General features: G+C 46.6%; 1 protein-coding gene across 1 annotated transcript in view; it reads left to right on the top strand.

Annotated features, from left to right (window-relative positions):
- VSX2 (visual system homeobox 2) overlaps positions 1–26,254 on the top strand; it is a 355,352-nt gene that overhangs the window by 302,056 nt on the left and 27,042 nt on the right. The window contains exon 4 of the mRNA XM_073638179.1: positions 20,428–20,608. Coding sequence (XP_073494280.1) covers positions 20,428–20,608 — 181 coding nt within the window. The remainder of the gene's footprint in view (positions 1–20,427; positions 20,609–26,254) is intronic.

Below are 26,254 nucleotides of genomic sequence, written 5' to 3'. Positions count from 1 at the left end.
CGAAAAAGCAGGGGCCACCCACAGAGGCTGCAGGGACCTGCAGATGAGCGGGAGAGACCGGAGAACACCCACACTGCACCGGAGAACAGGTAACTCACTCGAGTATAAGCTGAGGGGGGCTTTTTCAGCATAAAAAATGTGCTGAAAAAGTCGGCTTATACACGAGTGTATATATATATATATATATATATATATATATATATATATATATAAAAATATATATATATATACACATATATACAGTACAGACCAAAAGTTTGGACACACCTTCTCATTTAAAGATTTTTCTGTATTTTCATGACTATGAAAATTGTACATTCACACTGAAGGCATCAAAACTATGAATTAACACATGTGGAATTATATACTTAACAAAAAAGTGTGAAACAACTGAAAATATGTCTTATATTCTAGGTTCTTCAAAGTAGCCACCTTTTGCTTTGATGACTGCTTTGCACACTCTTGGCATTCTCTAGATGAGCTTCAAGAGGTAGTCACCGGAAATGGTCTTCCAACAATCTTGAAGGAGCTCCCAGAGATGCTTAGCACTTGTTGGCCCTTTTGCCTTCACTCTGCGGTCCAGCTCACCCCAAACCATCTCGATTGGGTTCAGGTCTGGTGATTGTGGAGGCCAGGTCATAGTACCCCATCACTCTCCTTTTTGGTCACATAGCCCTTACACAGCCTGGAGGTGTGTTTGGGGTCATTGTCCTGTTGAAAAATAAATGATGGTCCAACTAAACGCAAACCGGATGGAATAGCATGCCGCTGCAAGATGCTGTGGTAGCCATGCTGGTTCAGTATGCCTTCAATTTTGAATAAATCCCCAACAGTGTCACCAGCAAAGCACCCTCACACCATCACACCTCCTCCTCCATGCTTCACGGTGGGAACCAGGCATGTAGAGTCCATCCGTTCACCTTTTCTGCGTCGCACAAAGACATGGTGGTTGGAACCAAAGATCTCAAATTTGGACTCATCAGACCAAAGCACAGATTTCCACTGGTCTAATGTCCATTCCTTGTGTTCTTTAGCCCAAACAAGTCTCTTCTGCTTGTCGCCGGTCCTTAGCAGTGGTTTCCTAGCAGCTATTTTACCATGAAGGCCTGCTGCACAAAGTCTCCTCTTAACAGTTGTTGTAGAGATGTGTCTGCTGCTAGAACTCTGTGTGGCATTGACCTGGTCTCTAATTTGAGCTGCTGTTAACCTGCGATTTCTGAGGCTGGTGACTCGGATAAACTTATCCTCAGAAGCAGAGGTGACTCTTGGTCTTCCTTTCCTGGGGCGGTCCTCATGTGAGCCAGTTTCTTTGTAGCGCTTGATGGTTTTTGCAACTACACTTAGGGACACTTTCAACGTTTTCCCAATTTTTCGCACTGACTTAAAGTAATTTCTTAAAGTAATGATGGCCACTCGTTTTTCTTTACTTAGCTGCTTTTTTCTTGCCATAATACAAATTCTAACAGTCTATTCAGTAGGACTATCAGCTGTGTATCCACCATACTTCTGCACAATACAACTGATGGTCCCAACCCCATTTATAAGGCAAGAAATCCCACTTATTAAACCTGACAGGGCACACCTGTGAAGTGAAAAACATTTCCGGTGACTACCTCTTGAAGCTCATCAAGAGAATGCCAAGAGGGTGCAAAGCAGTCATCAAAGCAAAAGGTGGCTACTTTGAAGAACCTAGAATATAAGACATATTTTCAGTTGTTTCACACTTTTTTGTTAAGTATATAATTCCACATGTGTTAATTCATAGTTTTGATGCCTTCAGTGTGAATGTACAATTTTCATAGTCCTGAAAATACAGAAAAATCTTTAAATGAGAAGGTGTGTCCAAACTTTTGGTCTGTACTGTATATACACACATATACATATACACACACATATACAGTGGTTAAGGAAAGTATTCAGACCCCTTTACATTTTTCACTCTTTGTTTCATTGCAGCCATTTGGCAAATTCTAGAAAGTTCTTTTTTTTTCTCAATAAAGTCCACTCTGCACCCCAACTTGACTGAAAAAAACAGAAATGTAGAAATTTTTGTAAATTTATTAAAAAAGAAAAACTGAAATATCACATGGTCATAAGTATTCAGACCCTTTGCTCAGTATTGAGTAGAAGCACCCTTTTGAGTTAGTACAACCATGAGTCTTCTTAGGAACGATGCAACAAGTTTTTCATACCTGGATTTGGCGATCCCCTGCCATTCTTCCTTGCAGATCCTTTCCAGTTCCGTCAGGTTGGATGGTGAACGTTGGTGGACAGCCATTTTCAGGTCTCTCCAGAGATGCTCAATGGGGTTTAGGTCAGGGTCTGGCTGGGCCAGTCAAGAATGGTCACAGAGTTGTTCTGAAGCCACTGCTTTGTTATTTTAGCTGTGTGCTTAGGGTCATTGTCTCATTGGAAGGTGAACCTTCGGCCAAGTCTGAGGTCCAGAGCACTCTGGAAGAGGTTTTCATCCAGGATATCTTTGTACTTGGCGGCATTCATGTTTCCTTCAATTGCAACCAGTCGTCCTGTCCCTGCAGCTGAAAAACACCCCCATAGCATGATGCTGCCACCACCATGTTTCACTGTTGGGATTGTATTGAGCAGGTGATGAGCAGTGTCTGGTTTTCTCCACACATAGCATAGAATTATTACCAAAAAGTTCTATCTTGGTCTCATCAGACCAGAGATTGTTATTTCTCATTGTCTGGGAGTCCTTCATGTGCTTTTGAGCAAACTCTATGTGGGCTTTCATATGTCTTGCACTGAGGAGAGGCTTCCGTCGGGCCACTCTGCCATAAAGGCCTGACTGGTGGAGGGCCGCAGTGATAGTTGACTTTGTGGAACTTTCTCCCATCTCCCTACTGCATCTCTGGAGCTCAGCCACAGTGATCTTGGGGTTCTTCTTTACCTCTCTCACGAAGGCACTTCTCCCACGATTGCTCAGTTTGGCTGGACGGCCATGTCTAGGAAGACTTCTGGTGATCCAAAACTTCTTCCATTTAAGGATTATGGAGGCTACTGTGCTCTTAGGAACTTGAGTAATGCAGAAATTCTTTTGTAACCTTGGCCAGATCTGTGCCTTGCCACAATTCTGTCTCTGAGCTCCTTGGGCAGTTCCTTTGAGCTCATGATTCTCATTTGGTCTGACATGCACTGTGAGCTGTGAGGTCTTATATAGACAGGTGTGTGCCTTTCCAAATCAAGTCCTATCAGTTTAATTAAACACAGCTGGACTCCAATGAAGGAGTAGAACCATCTCAAGGAGGATCACAAGGAAATGGACAACATGTCACTTAAATATGAGTGTCTGAGCAAAGGGTCTGAATACTTATGTGTTATGATCTGCTACAGGGACTAAGGAAAGACGGGAGATCTGTCCCTACAATAGAACTAAACTAGATCCCTACGATGTAACGGGGAACCTGATCCTGCGATCAGACCCGCTAAAGTCCTCGGCTAGTCTGTACGAAGACCTATAGATGTGAGGGAGGGATCCCTACAAGAACTAGGGACTGGGATAAGTTGGACACCTCCTAGCAGAAATAGTAGCAGTCAAAGACAAACACACAACAAAAAGCATAGAGGTCAGAAGACCTAGCAAAACTAACAGAGAACGGCAACAGAGCACCAAGCTAGCTCAAGAGTAGTAAATACAATGAAGTCCAGCAAGGCCAGGAGGGCGGAGCCGGATAAAATAGGCAAAAATGGTCATGTGACCAGCAAACTAAAAAAAAACTAACAGGAGAGTTCTAACAGTACCCCCTCTTCTAAGAGGATCCTCTGGATCCCCTAGGCCCAGGCTTACCAGGAAACCTCCTGTGAAAAGCTCTGACAAGTCTGGAAGCAGAAACATCATCCGCCCTCACCCATGAGTTATCCTCAGGTCCGAAACCCTTCCAAGCGACGAGATACTGCAAACTCCCTCTATACCGTCTAGAATTTAGGATGCGGGAAATTTCATATTCCCCGTCCTCCACCACCGGAGGAACAGTGGCAGAGGCGTCACCATCCGACACATCAGCTTTTTTCAACAGAGAAACATGAAACACCGGGTTAATCTTCCAGGACGTAGGAACCTCCAACCTAACAGAAGATTGGTTAACTATCTGAAGCACCTTAAAGGGCCCTACGAACTTGGGACCCAATTTTTTAGAAGGAATCCTCAATCGCAGATTCTTAGAGGACAACCAAACCATGTCACCAACAGCAAACAAAACCTCTTGCCGTTTCCTATCAAAGTACCTCTTAGATTTTTTGTTAGCCTCCTGAAGATTACCACGCACATCCGTCCAAACTCTCTCCAAATCACCGGAAAAACTCTCCTCCTCAGGCACAGCCGAAACCAATTTGGAGAATGACCCAAAAGACGGATGTCTCCCAGAACAACAAAAAAAAGGCGAACACCCAGCAGAAGAGGATGTATGGTTGTTAAGAGCAAATTCAGCAAGTGGCAGAAACTCAGACCACCCCTCTTGATTGTCTGCCACAAAACAACGCAAGAACTGCTCAACATCCTGGTTCTTCCTTTCTGTCTGGCCATTAGACTCAGGATGATATCCGGATGAAAACGACAAATGAACTCCCAACCTGTCACAAAAGGCACGCCAAAAACGAGCCACGAACTGAGGTCCCCTATCAGAAACAATGTCAGTAGGAACACCATGTAGTCTGACAATTTCCTTGACAAAGGCCTTAGCGAGTGTCTTAGCGCAAGGCAGTTTGATGAAGGGAACCAAGTGACACATCTTGCTAAAACGGTCCACGACCACCCAGATGACCGTGAAACCTTCAGAGGGGGGAAGGTCAGTAATAAAGTCCATAGCCAGATGTGTCCAAGGTGCACTAGGAACCTCCAGAGGGCAAAGCAACCCCGCAGCAGGAGCATGCGAAGACTTGGATCTAGCACACACAGTACATTGGCGCACCCACTTAATGACTTCCTTCTGCCATCCAGGCCACCAAAAACTGGGACCCACAAGTCTCTTGGTCTCAGAAATTCCTGGATGACCTGCCAACCGAGACTCATGACACTCAACAAACAAATCTCTCCTAAAGGTCCTAGGCACAAACAACCTCCCATGGGGAGCGTTAGATGGGGCATTCTCCTGAGCTTTAAGAATCTCATCCTCCAAAACGGAGTCCAAAGCAGCAATCACAACACCTTCTTGTAAAATGCTCTCCTCCTCCTCAGCACCGACCATGGGAGAAAAGCTGCGAGACAAAGCATCCGCTTTAACATTCTTGGTACCCGGGATGTAAGTAACGGAAAAATTAAACCGCGAGAAAAAAAGTGCCCACCTAGCCTGACGGGCATTCAAGCGCTTGGCAGCATCAAGATAGATCAGATTTTTATGATCAGTGAAAACCTGAATGGGAAATTCAGCACCTTCCAAGAGGTGACGCCAGTGTTCAAATGCGAGTTTAATCGCCAGCAATTCCCGATTACCAACATCGTAATTAAGTTCAGTCTCAGAAAATTTTTTTGAAAAAAAGGCACAGGGATGTACTCCATCCTTGTTTTTCTGAGACAACACCGCACCGACCCCCACCGAAGAAGCATCAACCTCAACCAAAAACGGCTTAGTCACATCAGGCTGCATAAGGATGGGAGCAGAGGTGAACCTCTCCTTTAGAAACACAAACGCTTCAATGGCCTCAGTAGTCCACTGAACCACATCAGCACCTTTCCTGGTGAGATCGGTCAGCGGTTTGACAATAATAGAAATTTTTTTTATGAATTTTCTGTAATAATTGGCGAAACCCAAAAACCTCTGTATCGATTTCAAACCAATAGGCCTAGGCCATTCCTGCACAGCCTGAACCTTAACCGGATCCATCTCAAAGCCCTCGCTGGAGATAATGTAGCCCAAAAAACTAATTCTCGGTACAGCGAACTCACATTTCTCCAGCTTAGCAAAAAGCGAATTGTCCATTAATAACTGTAATACCTCACGTACGCTCCGCCAATGAGACTCCAGGTCAGGCGAATAAATCAGAATGTCATCCAAATACACAACCACATTTTTGCCGATTAAAGGTCTAAGGATGTCATTAATAAGATTCTGAAAAAATGCTGGAGCATTAGTAAGACCAAAAGGCATAACCAGATTCTCAAAATGACCCACAGGAGTGTTAAAAGCAGTCTTCCATTCATCACCCTCCTTCATGCGCAACAGATTGTATGCCCCCCAGAGATCAATTTTAGAGAACCACTTGGCCCCCACTAACTGGTTAAACAAATCAGGAATCAATGGCAGTGGGTAAGGATTGCGTACAGTAATTTTATTAATCTCACGAAAGTCCAGACAAGGACGTAAACCGCCATCTATTTTTTTTACAAAAAAAAATCCAACAGCCACAGGAGACTTGGAAGGCTTAATGTGACCGGCGGCCAAGCTTGTCTGTATGTATTCCTCCAAAGCCTTCCTCTCAGGAATAGTAAGGTTAAATAAACGACTCTTAGGAAGAGTCGCGCCAGGGACAAATTCAATGGTACAATCATAGTCTCTATGGGGAGGCAAAATTTGTGACTCCTCCTCAGAAAAAACTCTCCAAAAATCCTGAATAGGTACAGGTAATTCACCTTTTTCCACCGCAGCAATACATCCATTACAACACTTGTCATAACACTTAGGGCTCCAGGACTTAATTTCATTGGTAGACCAATCCAGTACAGGATTGTGCAATTTTAACCAGGGTAACCCCAATATTACTGGAGAAGGCAAATTATCCAATACCACCAAATCCAAATTCTCTTGATGAATACCATTAATAGTGAGGGGAAATTCACAGACCTTATGAGTAACACTCTTCAAGGGAGAGCCATCAACAGAAACCACAGCAATATGGGATGACAAAGTTTTAGGTTCTAATCTAAGTTTTTCCAAGAATCCCCCATCAATCACATTCAGAGTAGAACCACAATCCACAAATACCCAAAATTCAATTAATTCTTCCTGAGCAGCGGTAGTAGCAGATAGGAATACTCCCTTAGAATTTAAACAGGCAATACGTGCATGACTGACCATTTTTTTTTCTTTCTTCATACGAAGCACACAGTTCTTAATAAAATGACCAGAATTTCCGCAATAGAAGCACAAGCCTTCAGAAAGCCTGCGGTCTTTTTCCTGAGAGCGGGGTGCCATCGCCCCAATCTCCATCGGCTCTCCATTGTCAGCACAGACCCTCTCAGGACTCGGAGCTGACATAGCAGAGGATTTGCTCTCATTAACCCTTGCACGCAGTCTCCTGTCCACCCGTATAGCTAATTGCATTGCCTCCTGCAAGTTTCCAGGTGTGGGATAAGCAATCAGTAAATCCTTAACCCTTTCACCTAGCCCTGCAAGAAACAAGCTTTTCAAAGCTGAATCGTTCCACCCCACCTGGGCAGACCACCAATGGAAGTGAGAACAATATTTTTCCACATTACCTGATCCCTGCCTCAAACGTCTCAGTTCAGACTCAGCAGATGAGACACGATCAGGATCATCGTACAACAAACCCAAAGCAGAAAAAAAATTATCCACTGATCTAAAGCACGGATCACTAGGTTGGAGAGAGAAGGCCCATCCCTGAGGATCTTTGCGCAAAAGTGACATTATGAACCCTATGCGCTGTGATTCATCACCAGAGGATCCGGGTCTCAAACGAAAATACAATAAACAAGCATTTTTAAAAGAAAAAAAGTCTTGTTGTTCGCCAAAAAATAAATCAGGCAGACGTACCTTTGGTTCCACAAAATGTGCTCCAGAACAGCTACTCACGTGTTGTTGGAGCTCGGCCACCTCCAGAGAGAGTCCCTGCAAGCGTTGAGCCAAATCTTGAACCGAGACCATGATGGAAAACTGGAGGTCCTTCCTTAGAGAAATTTTTTTTTTTTTTTTTCTTTTAGGGCTGGACTTACTGTTATGATCTGCTACAGGGACTAAGGAAAGACAGGAGATCTGTCCCTACAATAGAACTAAACTAGATCCCTACGATGTAACGGGGAACCTGATCCTGCGATCAGACCCGCTAAAGTCCTCGGCTAGTCTGTACGAAGACCTATAGATGTGAGGGAGGGATCCCTACAAGAACTAGGGACTGGGATAAGTTGGACACCTCCTAGCAGAAATAGTAGCAGTCAAAGACAAACACACAACAAAAAGCATAGAGGTCAGAAGACCTAGCAAAACTAACAGAGAACGGCAACAGAGCACCAAGCTAGCTCAAGAGTAGTAAATACAATGAAGTCCAGCAAGGCCAGGAGGGCGGAGCCGGATAAAATAGGCAAAAATGGTCATGTGACCAGCAAACTAAAAAAAACCTAACAGGAAAGTTCTAACATTATGACCATGTAATATTTCATTTTTTCTTTTTTAATAAATTTGCAAAAATTTCTACATTTCTGTTTTTCTCAGTCAAGATGGGGTGCAGAGTGTACTTTAATGAGAAAAAAATGAACTTTCTAGAATTTACCAAATGGCTACAATGAAACAAAGAGTGAAAAATTTAAAGGGGTCTGAATACTTTCCGTACCCACTGTACATATACACACACACACAGTGGGGATAATAAGTATTTGATACACTGCAAATTTTGCAAGTTTTCCCACTTACAAAGAATGGAGAGGTCTGTAATTTTTATTGTAGGTACATTTCACCTGTGAGACACAGAATCTAAAAACAATTCAGAAAATCAATGATTTTTACATATTTAATGCAATAAAATGCAAATTAATTAAGTATTTGATACAATGGAAAAACAAAACTTAATATTTGGTACAGAAACCTTTGTTTGCAATTACAGAGGTCAGGTGTTTCCTGTAGTTCTTGAGTAACTTTGCACACACTGCAGCAGGGATCTTCTCAAGATTTTTCAGGTTTCGGGGCTGTCGCTGGGCAACATTGAGTTTCAGCTCCCTCCAAAGATTTTATATTTGGTTAAGATCTGGAGATTGGCTAGGCCACTCCAGGACCTTGAAATTCCAGTACTTAGTTGCCCTGACTGTGTGTTTCTTCAATGCTCTTACTGAGGGAAGGAGGTTGTTGGCCAAAATCTCGTGATATATGACCCCATCCATCCTCCCTTCAATACGGTGCACTCGTCCTGTCCAGTTTGCAGAAAAGCACACCCAAAGTATGATGTTTCCCCCACCATGCTTCACAGTTGGGACGGTGTTCTTGGAGTTGTCTTCATCCTTCTTCTTCCTCCAAATGGAGTTGACACCAAAAAGTTCTATTTTGGTCTCATCTGACCACATGACCTTCTCCCATGCCTCCTCTGGATCATCCAGATGGTCATTGGCAAACTTCAAACGGGCTGTTTGGACATGTGCTGGTGTGAGCCGGGGGACCTTGTGTGTCCTGCAGGATTTTAATCAATGATGGCGTAGTGTGTTACTAACGGTAATGTTTGAGACTATGGTCCCAGCTCTCTTCAGGTCATTGACCAGGTCAACCCATTTAGTTCTGGGCTGATTCCTGACTTTTCTGAGAACCATCCACGAGGTGAGAGCCTGCATGGAGCCCCAGACCAAGGAAGAATGACAGTCATCTTGTGTTTCTTCCTTTTTCTAATAATTGTGCCGACAGTTGCTGCCATATCACCAAGCTGTTTGCCTATTGTCCTGTAGCCCATCCCAGCATTGTGCTGGTCTACAATTTTGTCCCTGGTGTCCTTAGACAGCTCTTTGGTCTTGGCCGTGGTGGAGAGGTTGGAGTGTGATTGATTGAGTGGGTGGACAAGTGTCTTTTATACAGGTAACGAGTTCACACAGGTGTAATTAATACAGGTAATGAGTGCAGAGTAGGAGGGCTTCTTAATCCCTTTATCCCCCAAGACTGTTTGCACTTTAACGACCAGGCCAATTTTTACAATTCTGCGTTACTCTGGCAATCTCACTGCGATAAGATGCGGACCAGTGGACCTCAAAAACCATCAGCTGTCCCATCAACTGCATTTGCTGCTTCTTCCTACTCCTCTGTTACCGTGCCAAGTAATGTCACGCAGGTCTCCGACTGCAGAACCTCCGGTTCTTTACCTGCTCCAGTCAGGCTAAGTGAGAGCCCGTTAGCTGTAATGGAAGTGGACATGCCTGCTGTGTTTGTCTCACTGAGCACACCACATGTTTCTCAATTCACCATAACATCTCCGCCTGCACCTCACTCACGGTCCAGCAGTTTCTCCGGTTCACCTTACTCTGCCCTCTCTCAGCACTCCAGCCACTTCATCCTACACATAGGAAAGGCAAGAGGTTGAACTCCACCATCTCCAATCTGTTGGCCACGGAAATGTTGCCTTTCCGCCTGGTAGATACTGACAGTTTCCGAAAGCTGATGGCCATCGCAGTCCCCCAGTCTCCATTACTTGTCTAAGAAAGCTGTGCATGTGCTACACCAGCATTTCGCAGACAACATCACCCGTTCATTGACTAAATCTATGTCTGCCAGGGTGCATTTCACCACCGACACCTGGATGAGTATGCATGGCCAAGGGCGTTACATCTCGCTTACTGGGTACTGGATGATTCTGGTGGCTGTGGCAGCAGGTGGGGAAGGGGCTGTTCCAGAAGTCTTGGAATCCCCAAGGCTTGCAAAACAAACCTCTGTATTTCACACTTCCTCCACTGCTTCTGCCTCCTCTAGGGCTTCCACCTGTGCACTCAACCTCTTCCTTAACGAGATATGCATTCCAACAGTGCAAAGCAAATCCACACCACCTCCATACTGCGGAGCCAGGGCTCACCACAATCAGGCAGTGTTAAAATGAATATGCCTTGGAGATCGCAGTCTTACGGCTGAAGAGCTGTGGACAGCTCTCCAGGCTGAGTTTGAGCAATGGCTGTCTCCGCTAAATCTGGAGCCAGGGAAGGCCGTGTGCGATAACAGTGTGAACTTGGTGGCGGCCCTACGCCGAGGTGAGCTCACACACGTGCCTTGCATGGCTCACGTCTTTAACCTGGTGGTACAGCGATTTCTCCATCACTATCCCGGCCTGGATGAGCTGCTGCAGAAAGCATGGTCACTGTGTGCTCACTTTCGCCGTTCGCACCCCTCCGGTCATCGACTTGCATCGATACAGAGGTCTTTGTCCATGCCAATTAACAGGCTGATATGCAATGTGCCGACGCAGTGGAATTCCACTCTGCATATGTTGCCGTGACTATGGAAGCAGCAAAGAGCCCTGACACAATATATCATGTCGTAAAGCCTGGGCCAACGCAGAACGGACGTGGGGCATATCACGTTTACGGAGTGGGAACAGATTAAGGACCTCTGCACCCTTCTGCACAGTTTTGAAATGGCTACTTAGATGGTTAGCACTCACGATGCCGTCATCAGCATCACTATTCCAGTCATATGCATGCTGGAGCAGACGTTGAATAGCTTGCAGCAGGAGGTGGTGGTCCCAGAAGAAGAGGAGGATGCTGAAGGGATAACAATGTCTCAAAGTTCCAGACTGTCATCACACAGGCGGATGCCAAGGGAGGGTGGATCACTGCGATCAAGGGAGGCTGGTGATACCAGACAAACTGTTAGTGAAGGTGCAAGAGCCGAGGAACAAATGGAGGAGGAAGAGGTGATGAGCGAGCAACAGTCAGGAGATGAAGAGGATAATGATCCCCTTTCTGTTGTTCACGGTTTGTGGGAGGGGACGGAGGAAACAAGCATCAGTGTTACCCAGCCAGCAACCCAGCATGGGCTTGAACCTCATGGAAGAGCCCGACATATGAATGCCTTCTTGCTGCACTATCTGCAACACGATCCTTGTATAGTTATGATTCGAAATAGTGCTGACTACTAGCTTGCCACTCTGTTAGATCCACATTATAAGAGTAAATCTTTCCAGATGCTTCCCGCCCTGAAAAGTGACCCGCAAATGCTGGAATATCGAAACACGCTTTTACACAACCTTAAGAGAGGTTTTCCCCAAGACAGCAGTGAGGCACACAGTGTGCATCGCAGCTGTAAATTTTCAACCTCCAGCACGTTAATTCATCAACGCCAAAACATTAGCAGCAGCAGAGTAAGTGGCAGAAGCAATTTCTGTGAGTCCTTTACACATTTTTTAGACCAGCTCGTGCACCAGCACAACAGAGTACAAGTCTGACACGTGGTGAACAACTATAGAGGATGGTGCAGGAGTATCTAGAGCTCAATATCAATATCATCAGGGAGGGTTTGGACCCTTGTACATTTTGGGCTTTAAAAATGGATGAGTGGCCTGAGCACGCCTGTCACGCCTTGGAGGTTTTATCATGCCCCGCAGCCAGCATTATCTCAGAGCGTGTCTTCAGCACTGCTAGTGATGTCCTGACGGATAAGCGCAGCTGGCTGTCCCCTGAAAGTGTAGATCGCCTAACTTTCATCAAGATGAACAAGTCATGGCTCTCCAAGGACTTTTGCACCCCAATCGCAGACTGTACAGACTAGACTATGTTGTAGTTTTTAGTGTTCTGTATGGATCTCGCATAATGGCAGTCTGTGATATCTTTAGCGTGGCTTCTGTGCCTACTGTTGCTGCTGCTGCTGGTGTTAACACAAATTTTTGGAAATGTGAACACTCCTGGTTGGGTCTCCATCTGCTGGATTGGCTGGATTGGAAGAGGTGTCGGTTCTAATTATACTATTTGTACTGTAGTGAAATTTATGCCACTTCAGTGGTGTCTGCCACTAATTTTTGGAAATGTGGAGACTCCTGATTTGGGCTCCTTTAGTGATGAGCGAGCGTGCTCACCACTGCTTGGTATTCGCCTGAGCATCTCACTGCTGTACACGCTCGGCACTCGGCGAGTACTTCCGGAATGCTCGAGCGGGAGCTCGGGTCCCCGCCTCACATGTTTGATGCTCTTTAGGCAGCCTATTACAGTTGTGCTCAAAAGTTTACATACCCTGGCAGAATTTTTCCTTTCTTGGCCTTGTTTCAGAGAATATGAATGATAACATAAATCTTTTTCTCCATTCATGGTTATTGGTTGGGTGAAGCCATTTATTGTCAAACTACTGTGTTTTCTCTTTTTAAATCTTACTGACAACCAAAAACATCCAAATGACCCTGATCAAAAGTTTACATACCCTGGTGATTTTGGCCTGATAACATGCACAGAATTTGACACAAATGAGTTTTTTTTGCTATCATTTATATTCTCTGAAACAAGGCCAAGAAAAGAAAAATTTTGCCGGGGTATGTAAACTTTTGAACACAACTGCAGATGACAGTTGTACAGCATGGCTGGGGGAGCTGGCTTAGATGGGTTGTACCACATTGCAGGGAAGGTGGTAGAGATGACAGTCATTCAGTATAACAGGGAAGGTGGTAGATGCACAGTATGATGGGGAAGGTGGTAGAAATGACAGTTGTATGGCATCATAGGGAAGGTCTAGTGATGACAGTCATACAGTATGACAGGGAAGGTGGTAGAGATGACAGTCATACAGTATAACAGGGAAGGTGGTAGAGATGACAGTCATACAGTATAACCGGGAAGGTGGTAGAAATGACAGTCATACAGTATAACAGGGAAGGTCTAGTGATGACAGTCATACAGTATGACAGGGAAGGTGGTAGAAATGACAGTCATACAGTATAACAGGGAAGGTGGTAGAAATGACAGTCATACAATATAACAGGGAAGGTGGTAGAAATGACAGTCATACAGTATAACCGGGAAGGTGGTAGAAATGACAGTCATACAATATAACAGGGAAGGTGGTATAAATGACAGTCATACAGTATAACAGGGAAGGTGGTATAAATGACAGTCATACAATATAACAGGGAAGGTGGTAGAAATGACACTCATACAGTATAACAGGAAAGGTGGTAGATGCACAGTATGATGGGGAAGGTGGTAGAAATGACAGTTGTATGGCATCATAGGGAAGGTCTAGTGATGACAGTCATACAGTATGACAGGGAAGGTGGTAGAAATGACAGTCATACAGTATAACAGGGAAGGTGGTAGAAATAACAGTCATACAGTATAACAGGGAAGGTGGTATAAATGACAGTCATACAATATAACAGGGAAGGTGGTAGAAATGACAGTCATACAGTATAACAGGGAAGGTGGTATAAATGACAGTCATACAATATAACAGGGAAGGTGGTAGAAATGACAGTCATACAGTATAACAGGGAAGGTGGTATAAATGACAGTCATACAATATAACAGGGAAGGTGGTAGAAATGACACTCATACAGTATAACAGGAAAGGTGGTAGATGCACAGTATGATGGGGAAGGTGGTATAAATGACAGTCATACAATATAACAGGGAAGGTGGTAGAAATGACAGTCATACAGTATAACAGGGAAGGTGGTATAAATGACAGTCATACAGTATAACAGGGAAGGTGGTATAAATGACACTCATACAGTATAACAGGGAAGGTGGTAGAAATGACACTCATACAGTATAACAGGGAAGGTGGTAGAGATGACACTCATACAGTATAACAGGGAAGGTGGTAGAGATGACACTCATACAGTATAACAGGGAAGGTGGTAGAGATGACAGTTGTACAGTATGACAGGGAAGGTGGTAGAAATGACAGTCGTACACTACAGCAATAAAGGTGGTAGAAATGACAGTTGTACACTATAAGGTGGTAGAGATGACAGTCGTTCAGTATGACAGGGAATGTGACAGAAATAACAGTCATATAGTATAACAGGGAAGGTGGTAGAAATGACAGTCATACAATATAGCAATAAAGGTGGTAGAAATGACAGTTGTACAGTACGACAGGGTAGGTTTTAAAGATGACAGTCATACAGTATGACAGGGCTGGTATTAGAGATAACAGTCGTACAGTATAACATGAATGGTGGGAGAAATGACAGTTGTAGAGTATGACAGAGAAGGTGGCAGAGATGACAGTGGTAGAGTATGACAAGAAAGGTATTAGCGATGATAGCAGAATAGTATAACAGGGAAGGTGCTGGCTATGACAGTCGTATAGTATGACAGGAAAGGTGGTAGAAATGACAGTTGTACACTATAACAGTGAAGGTGGTAGAAATGACACTCATACAGTATAACAGGGAAGGTGGTAGAGATGACACTCATACAGTATAACAGGGAAGGTGGTAGAGATGACAGTCATACAGTATAACAGGGAAGGTGGTATAAATGACAGTCATACAGTATAACAGGGAAGGTGGTATAAATGACAGTCATACAATATAACAGGGAAGGTGGTAGAAATGACAGTCATACAGTATAACAGGGAAGGTGGTATAAATGACAATCATAAAATATAACAGGGAAGGTGGTATAAATGACAGTCATACAGTATAACAGGGAAGGTGGTAGAAATGACAGTTGTACAGTATAACAGGAAAGGTGGTAGATGCACAGTATGATGGGGAAGGTGGTAGAAATGACAGTTGTATGGCATCATAGGGAAGGTCTAGTGATGACAGTCATACAGTATGACAGGGAAGGTGGTAGAAATGACAGTCATACAGTATAACAGGGAAGGTGGTATAAATGACAGTCATACAATATAACAGGGAAGGTGGTAGAAATGACAGTCATACAGTATATCAGGGAAGGTGGTATAAATGACAGTCATACAATATAACAGGGAAGGTGGTAGATGCACAGTATGATGGGGAAGGTGGTAGAAATGACACTCATACAGTATAACAGGGAAGGTGGTATAAATGACACTCATACAGTATAACAGGGAAGGTGGTAGAAATGACACTCATACAGTATAACAGGGAAGGTGGTAGAGATGACAGTCATACAATATAACAGGGAAGGTGGTAGAAATGACAGTCATACAGTATAACAGGGAAGGTGGTAGATGCACAGTATGATGGGGAAGGTGGTAGAAATGACAGTCATACAATATAACAGGGAAGGTGGTAGAAATGACAGTCATACAGTATAACAGGGAAGGTGGTAGATGCACAGTATGATGGGGAAGGTGGTAGAAATGACACTCATACAGTATAACAGGGAAGGTGGTATAAATGACACTCATACAGTATAACAGGAAAGGTGGTAGATGCACAGTATGATGGGGAAGGTGGTAGAAATGACACTCATACAGTATAACAGGGAAGGTGGTATAAATGACACTCATACAGTATAACAGGGAAGGTGGTAGAAATGACACTCATACAGTATAACAGGGAAGGTGGTAGAGATGACACTCATACAGTATAACAGGGAAGGTGGTAGAGATGACACTCATACAGTATAACAGGGAAGGTGGTAGAGATGATAGTTGTACACTATAACAGTGAAGGTGGTAGAAATGACACTCATACAGTATAACAGGGAAGGTGGTAGAAATGACACTCATACAGTATAACAGGGAAGGTGGTAGAGATGACACTCATACAGTATAACAGGGAAGGTGGTAGAGATGACACTCATACAGTATAACAGGGAAGGTGGTAGAGATGACAGTTGTACAGTATGACAGGGAAGGTGGTAGAGATGACAGTTGTACAGTATGACAGGGAAGGTGGTAGAAATGACACTCATACAGTATAACAGGGAAGGTGGTAGAAATGACACTCATACAGTATAACAGGGAAGGTGGTAGAAATGACACTCATACAGTATAACAGGGAAGGTGGTAGAGATGACACTCATACAGTATAACAGGGAAGGTGGTAGAGATGACACTCATACAGTATAACAGGGAAGGTGGTAGAGATGATAGTTGTACACTATAACAGTGAAGGTGGTATAAATGACACTCATACAGTATAACAGGGAAGGTGGTAGAAATGACACTCATACAGTATAACAGGGAAGGTGGTAGAGATGACACTCATACAGTATAACAGGGAAGGTGGTAGAGATGACACTCATACAGTATAACAGGGAAGGTGGTAGAGATGATAGTTGTACACTATAACAGGGAAGGTGGTAGAAATGACACTCATACAGTATAACAGGGAAGGTGGTAGAAATGACACTCATACAGTATAACAGGGAAGGTGGTAGAGATGACACTCATACAGTATAACAGGGAAGGTGGTAGAGATGACACTCATACAGTATAACAGGGAAGGTGGTAGAGATGACAGTTGTACAGTATGACAGGGAAGGTGGTAGAGATGACAGTTGTACAGTATGACAGGGAAGGTGGTAGAAATGACAGTCGTACACTACAGCAATAAAGGTGGTAGAAATGACAGTTGTACACTATAAGGTGGTAGAGATGACAGTCGTTCAGTATGACAGGGCTGGTATTAGAGATAACAGTCGTACAGTATAACATGAATGGTGGGAGAAATGACAGTTGTAGAGTATGACAGAGAAGGTGGCAGAGATGACAGTGGTAGAGTATGACAAGAAAGGTATTAGCGATGATAGCAGAATAGTATAACAGGGAAGGTGCTGGCTATGACAGTCGTATAGTATGACAGGAAAGGTGGTAGAAATGACAGTTGTACACTATAACAGTGAAGGTGGTAGAAATGACACTCATACAGTATAACAGGGAAGGTGGTAGAGATGACACTCATACAGTATAACAGGGAAGGTGGTAGAGATGACACTCATACAGTATAACAGGGAAGGTGGTAGAGATGACACTCATACACTATAACAGTGAAGGTGGTAGAAATGACACTCATACACTATAACAGTGAAGGTGGTAGAAATGACACTCATACAGTATAACAGGGAAGGTCTAGTGATGACAGTCATACAGTATGACAGGGAAGGTGGTATAAATGACAGTCATACAATATAACAGGGAAGGTGGTAGAAATGACAGTCATACAGTATAACAGGGAAGGTGGTAGAAATGACAGTCATACAGTATAACAGGGAAGGTGGTAGAAATGACAGTCATACAATATAACAGGGAAGGTGGTAGAAATGACAGTCATACAGTATAACAGGGAAGGTGGTAGAAATGACAGTCATACAGTATAACAGGAAAGGTGGTAGAAATGACAGTCATACAGTATAACAGGGAAGGTGGTAGAAATGACAATCATACAGTATAACAGGGAAGGTGGTAGAAATGACAGTCATACAGTATAACAGGGAAGGTCTAGTGATGACAGTCATACAGTATGACAGGGAAGGTGGTATAAATGACAGTCATACAGTATAACAGGGAAGGTGGTAGAGATGACAGTCATACAATATAACAGGGAAGGTGGTAGAAATGACAGTCATACAGTATAACAGGAAAGGTCTAGTGATGACAGTCATACAGTATGACAGGGAAGGTGGTATAAATGACAGTCATACAGTATAACAGGGAAGGTGGTAGAAATGACAGTCATACAGTATAACAGGGAAGGTGGTAGAAATGACAGTCATACAATATAACAGGGAAGGTGGTAGAAATGACAGTCATACAGTATAACAGGGAAGGTGGTAGAAATGACAGTCATACAGTATAACAGGAAAGGTGGTAGAAATGACAGTCATACAGTATAACAGGGAAGGTGGTAGAAATGACAGTCATACAGTATAACAGGGAAGGTGGTAGAAATGACAGTCATACAGTATAACAGGGAAGGTCTAGTGATGACAGTCATACAGTATGACAGGGAAGGTGGTATAAATGACAGTCATACAGTATAACAGGGAAGGTGGTAGAGATGACAGTCATACAATATAACAGGGAAGGTGGTAGAAATGACAGTCATACAGTATAACAGGAAAGGTCTAGTGATGACAGTCATACAGTATGACAGGGAAGGTGGTAGAAATGACAGTCATACAGTATAACAGGGAAGGTGGTAGAGATGACAGTCATACAGTATAACAGGGAAGGTGGTAGAAATGACAGTCATACAATATAACAGGGAAGGTGGTAGAAATGACAGTCATACAGTATAACAGGGAAGGTGGTAGAAATGACAGTCATACAGTATAACAGGAAAGGTGGTAGAAATGACAGTCATACAGTATAACAGGGAAGGTGGTAGAAATGACAGTCATACAGTATAACAGGGAAGGTGGTAGAAATGACAGTCATACAGTATAACAGGGAAGGTCTAGTGATGACAGTCATACAGTATGACAGGGAAGGTGGTATAAATGACAGTCATACAGTATAACAGGGAAGGTGGTAGAGATGACAGTCATACAATATAACAGGGAAGGTGGTAGAAATGACAGTCATACAGTATAACAGGGAAGGTGGTAGAAATGACAGTCATACAATATAACAGGGAAGGTGGTAGAGATGACAGTCATACAGTATAACAGGGAAGGTGGTAGAGATGACAGTCATACAGTATAACAGGGAAGGTGGTATAAATGACAGTCATACAGTATAACAGGGAAGGTGGTAGAAATGACAGTCATACAGTATAACAGGGAAGGTGGTAGAAATGACAGTCATACAATATAACAGGGAAGGTGGTAGAGATGACAGTCATACAGTATAACAGGGAAGGTGGTAGAGATGACAGTCATACAGTATAACAGGGAAGGTGGTATAAATGACAGTCATACAGTATAACAGGGAAGGTGGTAGAAATGACAGTCATACAATATAACAGGGAAGGTGGTAGAGATGACAGTCATACAGTATAACAGGGAAGGTGGTATAAATGACAGTCATACAGTATAACAGGGAAGGTGGTAGAGATGACAGTCCTACCGCAGCATGAGACTGGTGTAAGGAGCAGTCAATGGTTTTACCACCTGGATGTTTCTGTAATGAATTATCTGAATCCCTTGATATTTGCTCTCTGGTAGGAGACGGCTGAACACATTAATCTGGTGGCCACCATTGCCCCTGAGACTCCACATTACCACAGACTTACCGCAATCACTTTCTTTTCTAGTGGCTGATTGAAATCTCTTGTTGCCAGTGAATGAAATATGTGAACCTCTCGTTAATGTGCTAATGACCTCATCATAATCCAGCGTCCTCTGAGATAGTGGCCCCCTCCCTCACGCAAGTAATTAGTTAAATGGGAGGAAGTATTATGTTGGGGAATTGCTGGAGATTGAGGCATAAGTGCGGTATTAATTAGCAAAGGTCAATGCTGGGCCTCGGAGCGGAGAGGATTTAATTTCCCTGGATAATTCCAGGGCATCGATTCAACTAAAAATTAAGTGATTTTTCAATCACTTCTCAAGCAGGACAGAAATCCAGACGTTTTGGACCAGGAAACAACAGATGACTGAACTGTTCGCTTAGAGAAGATGGAGAAATCCGCAGTCAGCTCACACCTGAGGGACGGCACATCGCCCTGCACGCACGCACACCTATGCACACTCACACACCTCCAGACTTGGGTGTGGGTTTTGGTATTCATACATTTTTAATATGCCCCTTTTGGTTCATATTTGGCTATGACTTACAGATAGTGATGAGCCACAGTGATTGTTGCAGAAGTTTAAAAGTAAGAAAAAAAAGACCCCATAAGAAGCAGATGCACTTTGTCGTGTGGGATGTCAGCTCCTGAGATTGTGTCTCGCTTCTCTTACTCCCATAGGTTTGGTTTCAGAACAGACGTGCAAAGTGGAGAAAACGTGAAAAGTGCTGGGGCCGGAGCAGCGTGATGGCAGAGTATGGACTCTATGGAGCCATGGTCCGACACTCCATACCCCTTCCAGAGTCTATCCTGAAATCGGCTAAGGATGGCATTATGGAATCCTGTGCCCCCTGGCTGCTTGGTAAGGAAGGGCTTATGTGCGGTGGGATCATGCATATGGCCTGTATGCCCCTCGGGCCACATATTCCCTGCTAGTCCAGCCTGGCTATGCCAGTGATCACAGTGGCATCAGACATTCACATCACTCACCTAGTCTGGTATTTTCTTACACCGTTGTATTACCCCTGCAGTGTACGGGGCTGCCCATACCCACCATGCCCCCGTCATGGCCGCGCACAGTCCCTCCAGACGTCAGAGTCCAGTAGGAGAAGCTATTGCTGCATTCAAGTCATTCTCAGGTTCTTAGGCAAGATCAGCTGGTCCTGGATACGTCATAGCTGCCAAAATGAGGACGAAGGACATGTTACTTACAACAATTTACACCATAATAAGGGAAAGTGGAAACCAACCAGTAACAGGACGAAAGTGGTGAACTTCGCTTTAGAAGCCTCACTGCTGGGCCACAGCCCCACTATCACTATAAGGCCACGACCCCGCTATCGCTATAAGGCCACGACCCCGCTATCGCTATAAGGCCACGACCCCGCTATCGCTATAAGGCCACGACCCCGCTATCGCTATAAGGCCACGACCCCGCTATCACTATAAGGCCACGACCCCGCTATCGCTATAAGGCCACGACCCCGCTATCGCTATAAGGCCACGACCCCGCTATCACTATAAGGCCACGGCCCCGCTATCGCTATAAGGCCACGACCCCGCTATCGCTATAAGGCCACGACCCCGCTATCGCTATAAGGCCACGACCCCGCTATCGCTATAAGGCCACGACCCCGCTATCGCTATAAGGCCACGACCCCGCTATCGCTATAAGGCCACGACCCCGCTATCGCTATAAGGCCACGACCCCGCTATCACTATAAGGCCACGACCCCGCTATCGCTATAAGGCCACGACCCCGCTATCGCTATAAGGCCACGACCCCGCTATCACTATAAGGCCACGACCCCGCTATCGCTATAAGGCCACGACCCCGCTATCACTATAAGGCCACGGCCCCGCTATCGCTATAAGGCCACGACCCCGCTATCGCTATAAGGCCACGACCCCGCTATCACTATAAGGCCACGGCCCTACTATCACTATAAGGCCACAGCCCCACTATCACTATAAGGCCACGACCCCGCTATCACTATAAGGCCACGACCCCGCTATCACTATAAGGCCACGGCCCCGCTATCACTATAAGGCCACGACCCCGCTATCGCTATAAGGCCACGACCCCGCTATCGCTATAAGGCCACGGCCCTACTATCACTATAAGGCCACAGCCCCACTATCACTATAAGGCCACGACCCCACTATCACTATAAGGCCACGACCCCGCTATCACTATAAGGCCACGGCCCTACTATCACTATAAGGCCACAGCCCCACTATCACTATAAGGCCACGACCCTGCTATCGCTATAAGGCCACGACCCCGCTATCGCTATAAGGCCACGACCCCGCTATCGCTATAAGGCCACGGCCCCGCTATCGCTATAAGGCCACGACCCCGCTATCGCTATAAGGCCACGACCCCGCTATCACTATAAGGCCACGGCCCCGCTAGCGCTATAAGGCCACGGCCCCGCTAGCGCTATAAGGCCACGACCCCGCTATCGCTATAAGGCCACGACCCCGCTATCACTATAAGGCCACAGCCCCACTATCACTATAAGGCCACGACCCCGCTATCGCTATAAGGCCACGACCCCGCTATCGCTATAAGGCCACGACCCCGCTATCGCTATAAGGCCACGGCCCCGCTATCACTATAAGGCCACGACCCCGCTATCGCTATAAGGCCACGACCCCGCTATCGCTATAAGGCCACGGCCCCGCTATCACTATAAGGCCACGACCCCGCTATCACTATAAGGCCACAGTCCCACTATCACTATAAGGCCACGACCCCGCTATCGCTATAAGGCCACGACCCCGCTATCGCTATAAGGCCACGACCCCGCTATCGCTATAAGGCCACGGCCCCGCTATCGCTATAAGGCCACGACCCCGCTATCGCTATAAGGCCACGACCCCGCTATCGCTATAAGGCCACGGCCCCGCTATCACTATAAGGCCACGACCCCGCTATCACTATAAGGCCACGGCCCCGCTATCACTATAAGGCCACGGCCCCGCTATCACTATAAGGCCACGGCCCCGCTATCACTATAAGGCCACGGCCCCGCTATCACTATAAGACCACGGCCCCGCTATCACTATAAGGCCACGACCCCGCTATCAGTATAAGGCCACGACCCCGCTATCGCTATAAGGCCACGACCCCGCTATCGCTATAAGGCCACGGCCCCGCTATCGCTATAAGGCCACGGCCCCGCTATCGCTATAAGGCCACGGCCCCGCTATAAGGCCACGACCCTGCTATCGCTATAAGGCCACGGCCCCGCTATCGCTATAAGGCCACGACCCCGCTATCGCTATAAGGCCACGACCCCGCTATCGCTATAAGGCCACGGCCCCGCTATCCCTATAAGGCCACGGCCCCGCTATCACTATAAGGCCACGACCCCGCTATCGCTATAAGGCCACGACCCCGCTATCACTATAAGGCCACGGCCCCGCTATCACTATAAGGCCACGGCCCCGCTATCACTATAAGACCACGGCCCTGCTATCACTATAACGCCACGACCCCGCTATCAGTATAAGGCCACGACCCCGCTATCGCTATAAGGCCACGACCCCGCTATCGCTATAAGGCCACCGCCCCGCTATCGCTATAAGGCCACGGCCCCGCTATCAGTATAAGGCCACGGCCCCGCTATCACTATAAGACCACGGCCCCGCTATCAGTATAAGGCTACAGTCCCACTATCACTATAAGGCCACGGCCCCACTATCAGTATAAGGCCACGGCCCCGCTATCGCTATAAGGCCACGGCCCCACTATCACTATAAGGCCACGGCCCCACTATCAGTATAAGGCCACGGCCCCACTATCAGTATAAGGCCACGGCCCCGCTATCACTATAAGACCACGGCCCCGCTATCAGTATAAGGCTACAGTCCCACTATCACTATAAGGCCACGGCCCCACTATCAGTATAAGGCCACGGCCCCACTATCAGTATAAGGCCACGGCCCCGCTATCACTATAAGACCACGGCCCCGCTATCAGTATAAGGCCACAGCCCCACTATCACTATAAGGCCACGGCCCCACTATCAGTATAAGGACACGGCCCCGCTATCACTATAAGACCACGGCCCCGCTATCAGTATAAGGCTACAGTCCCACTATCACTATAAGGCCACGGCCCCACTATCAGTATAAGGCCACGGCCCCACTATCACTATAGTGCCATGACCCCACTATCACTATAAGGCCACGGCCCCACTATCACTATAAGGCCATGGTCCCACTATCACTATGAGGCCACGGCCCCACTATCACTATAAGGCCACGGCCCCACTATCGCTATAAGGCCACGACCCCGCTATCGCTATAAGGCCACGACCCCGCTATCGCTATAAGGCCACGGCCCCGCTATCACTATAAGGCCACGACCCCGCTATCGCTATAAGGCCACGACCCCGCTATCGCTATAAGGCCACGGCCCTACTATCACTATAAGGCCACAGCCCCACTATCACTATAAGGCCACGACCCCACTATCACTATAAGGCCACGACCTCGCTATCGCTATAAGGCCACGACCCCGCTATCGCTATAAGGCCACGGCCCCGCTATCACTATAAGGCCACGACCCCGCTATCGCTATAAGGCCACGACCCCGCTATCACTATAAGGCCACGGCCCCGCTAGCGCTATAAGGCCACGACCCCGCTATCACTATAAGGCCACGACCCCGCTATCGCTATAAGGACACGACCCCGCTATCAGTATAAGGCCACAGCCCCACTATCACTATAAGGCCACGGCCCCACTATCAGTATAAGGACACGGCCCCGCTATCACTATAAGACCACGGCCCCGCTATCAGTATAAGGCTACAGTCCCACTATCACTATAAGGCCACGGCCCCACTATCAGTATAAGGCCACGGCCCCACTATCACTATAGTGCCATGACCCCACTATCACTATAAGGCCACGGCCCCACTATCACTATAAGGCCATGGTCCCACTATCACTATGAGGCCACGGCCCCACTATCACTATAAGGCCACGACCCCGCTATCGCTATAAGGCCACGACCCCGCTATCGCTATAAGGCCACGACCCCGCTATCGCTATAAGGCCACGGCCCCGCTATCACTATAAGGCCACGACCCCGCTATCGCTATAAGGCCACGACCCCGCTATCGCTATAAGGCCACGGCCCTACTATCACTATAAGGCCACAGCCCCACTATCACTATAAGGCCACGACCCCACTATCACTATAAGGCCACGACCTCGCTATCGCTATAAGGCCACGACCCCGCTATCGCTATAAGGCCACGGCCCCGCTATCACTATAAGGCCACGACCCCGCTATCGCTATAAGGCCACGACCCCGCTATCACTATAAGGCCACGGCCCCGCTAGCGCTATAAGGCCACGACCCCGCTATCACTATAAGGCCACGACCCCGCTATCGCTATAAGGACACGACCCCGCTATCACTATAAGGCCACGGCCCCGCTATCACTATAAGGCCACGACCCCGCTATCGCTATAAGGCCACGACCCCGCTATCACTATAAGGCCACGGCCCTACTATCACTATAAGGCCACAGCCCCACTATCACTATAAGGCCACGACCCCACTATCACTATAAGGCCACGACCCCGCTATCACTATAAGGCCACGGCCCTACTATCACTATAAGGCCACAGCCCCACTATCACTATAAGGCCACGACCCTGCTATCGCTATAAGGCCACGACCCCGCTATCGCTATAAGGCCACGACCCCGCTATCGCTATAAGGCCACGGCCCCGCTATCACTATAAGGCCACGACCCCGCTATCGCTATAAGGCCACGACCCCGCTATCACTATAAGGCCACGGCCCCGCTAGCGCTATAAGGCCACGACCCCGCTATCGCTATAAGGCCACGACCCCGCTATCACTATAAGGCCACAGCCCCACTATCACTATAAGGCCACGACCCCGCTATCGCTATAAGGCCACGACCCCGCTATCGCTATAAGGCCACGACCCCGCTATCGCTATAAGGCCACGGCCCCGCTATCACTATAAGGCCACGACCCCGCTATCGCTATAAGGCCACGACCCCGCTATCACTATAAGGCCACGGCCCCGCTATCACTATAAGGCCACGACCCCGCTATCACTATAAGGCCACAGTCCCACTATCACTATAAGGCCACGACCCCGCTATCGCTATAAGGCCACGACCCCGCTATCGCTATAAGGCCACGACCCCGCTATCGCTATAAGGCCACGGCCCCGCTATCACTATAAGGCCACGGCCCCGCTATCACTATAAGGCCACGGCCCCGCTATCACTATAAGACCACGGCCCCGCTATCACTATAAGGCCACGACCCCGCTATCGCTATAAGGCCACGACCCCGCTATCGCTATAAGGCCACGGCCCCGCTATCGCTATAAGGCCACGGCCCCGCTATCGCTATAAGGCCACGGCCCCGCTATAAGGCCACGACCCTGCTATCGCTATAAGGCCACGGCCCCGCTATCGCTATAAGGCCACGACCCCGCTATCGCT

This window comes from Phyllobates terribilis, unplaced genomic scaffold (assembly GCF_046119375.1).
Source record: "Phyllobates terribilis strain yellow unplaced genomic scaffold, ASM4611937v1 Scaffold_7__3_contigs__length_470593459, whole genome shotgun sequence".
NCBI classification, from domain to species: domain Eukaryota; kingdom Metazoa; phylum Chordata; class Amphibia; order Anura; family Dendrobatidae; genus Phyllobates; species Phyllobates terribilis.
Note: the sequence above shows the minus strand (reverse complement) of the source record. Positions and strands in the feature narration are given on the sequence as shown.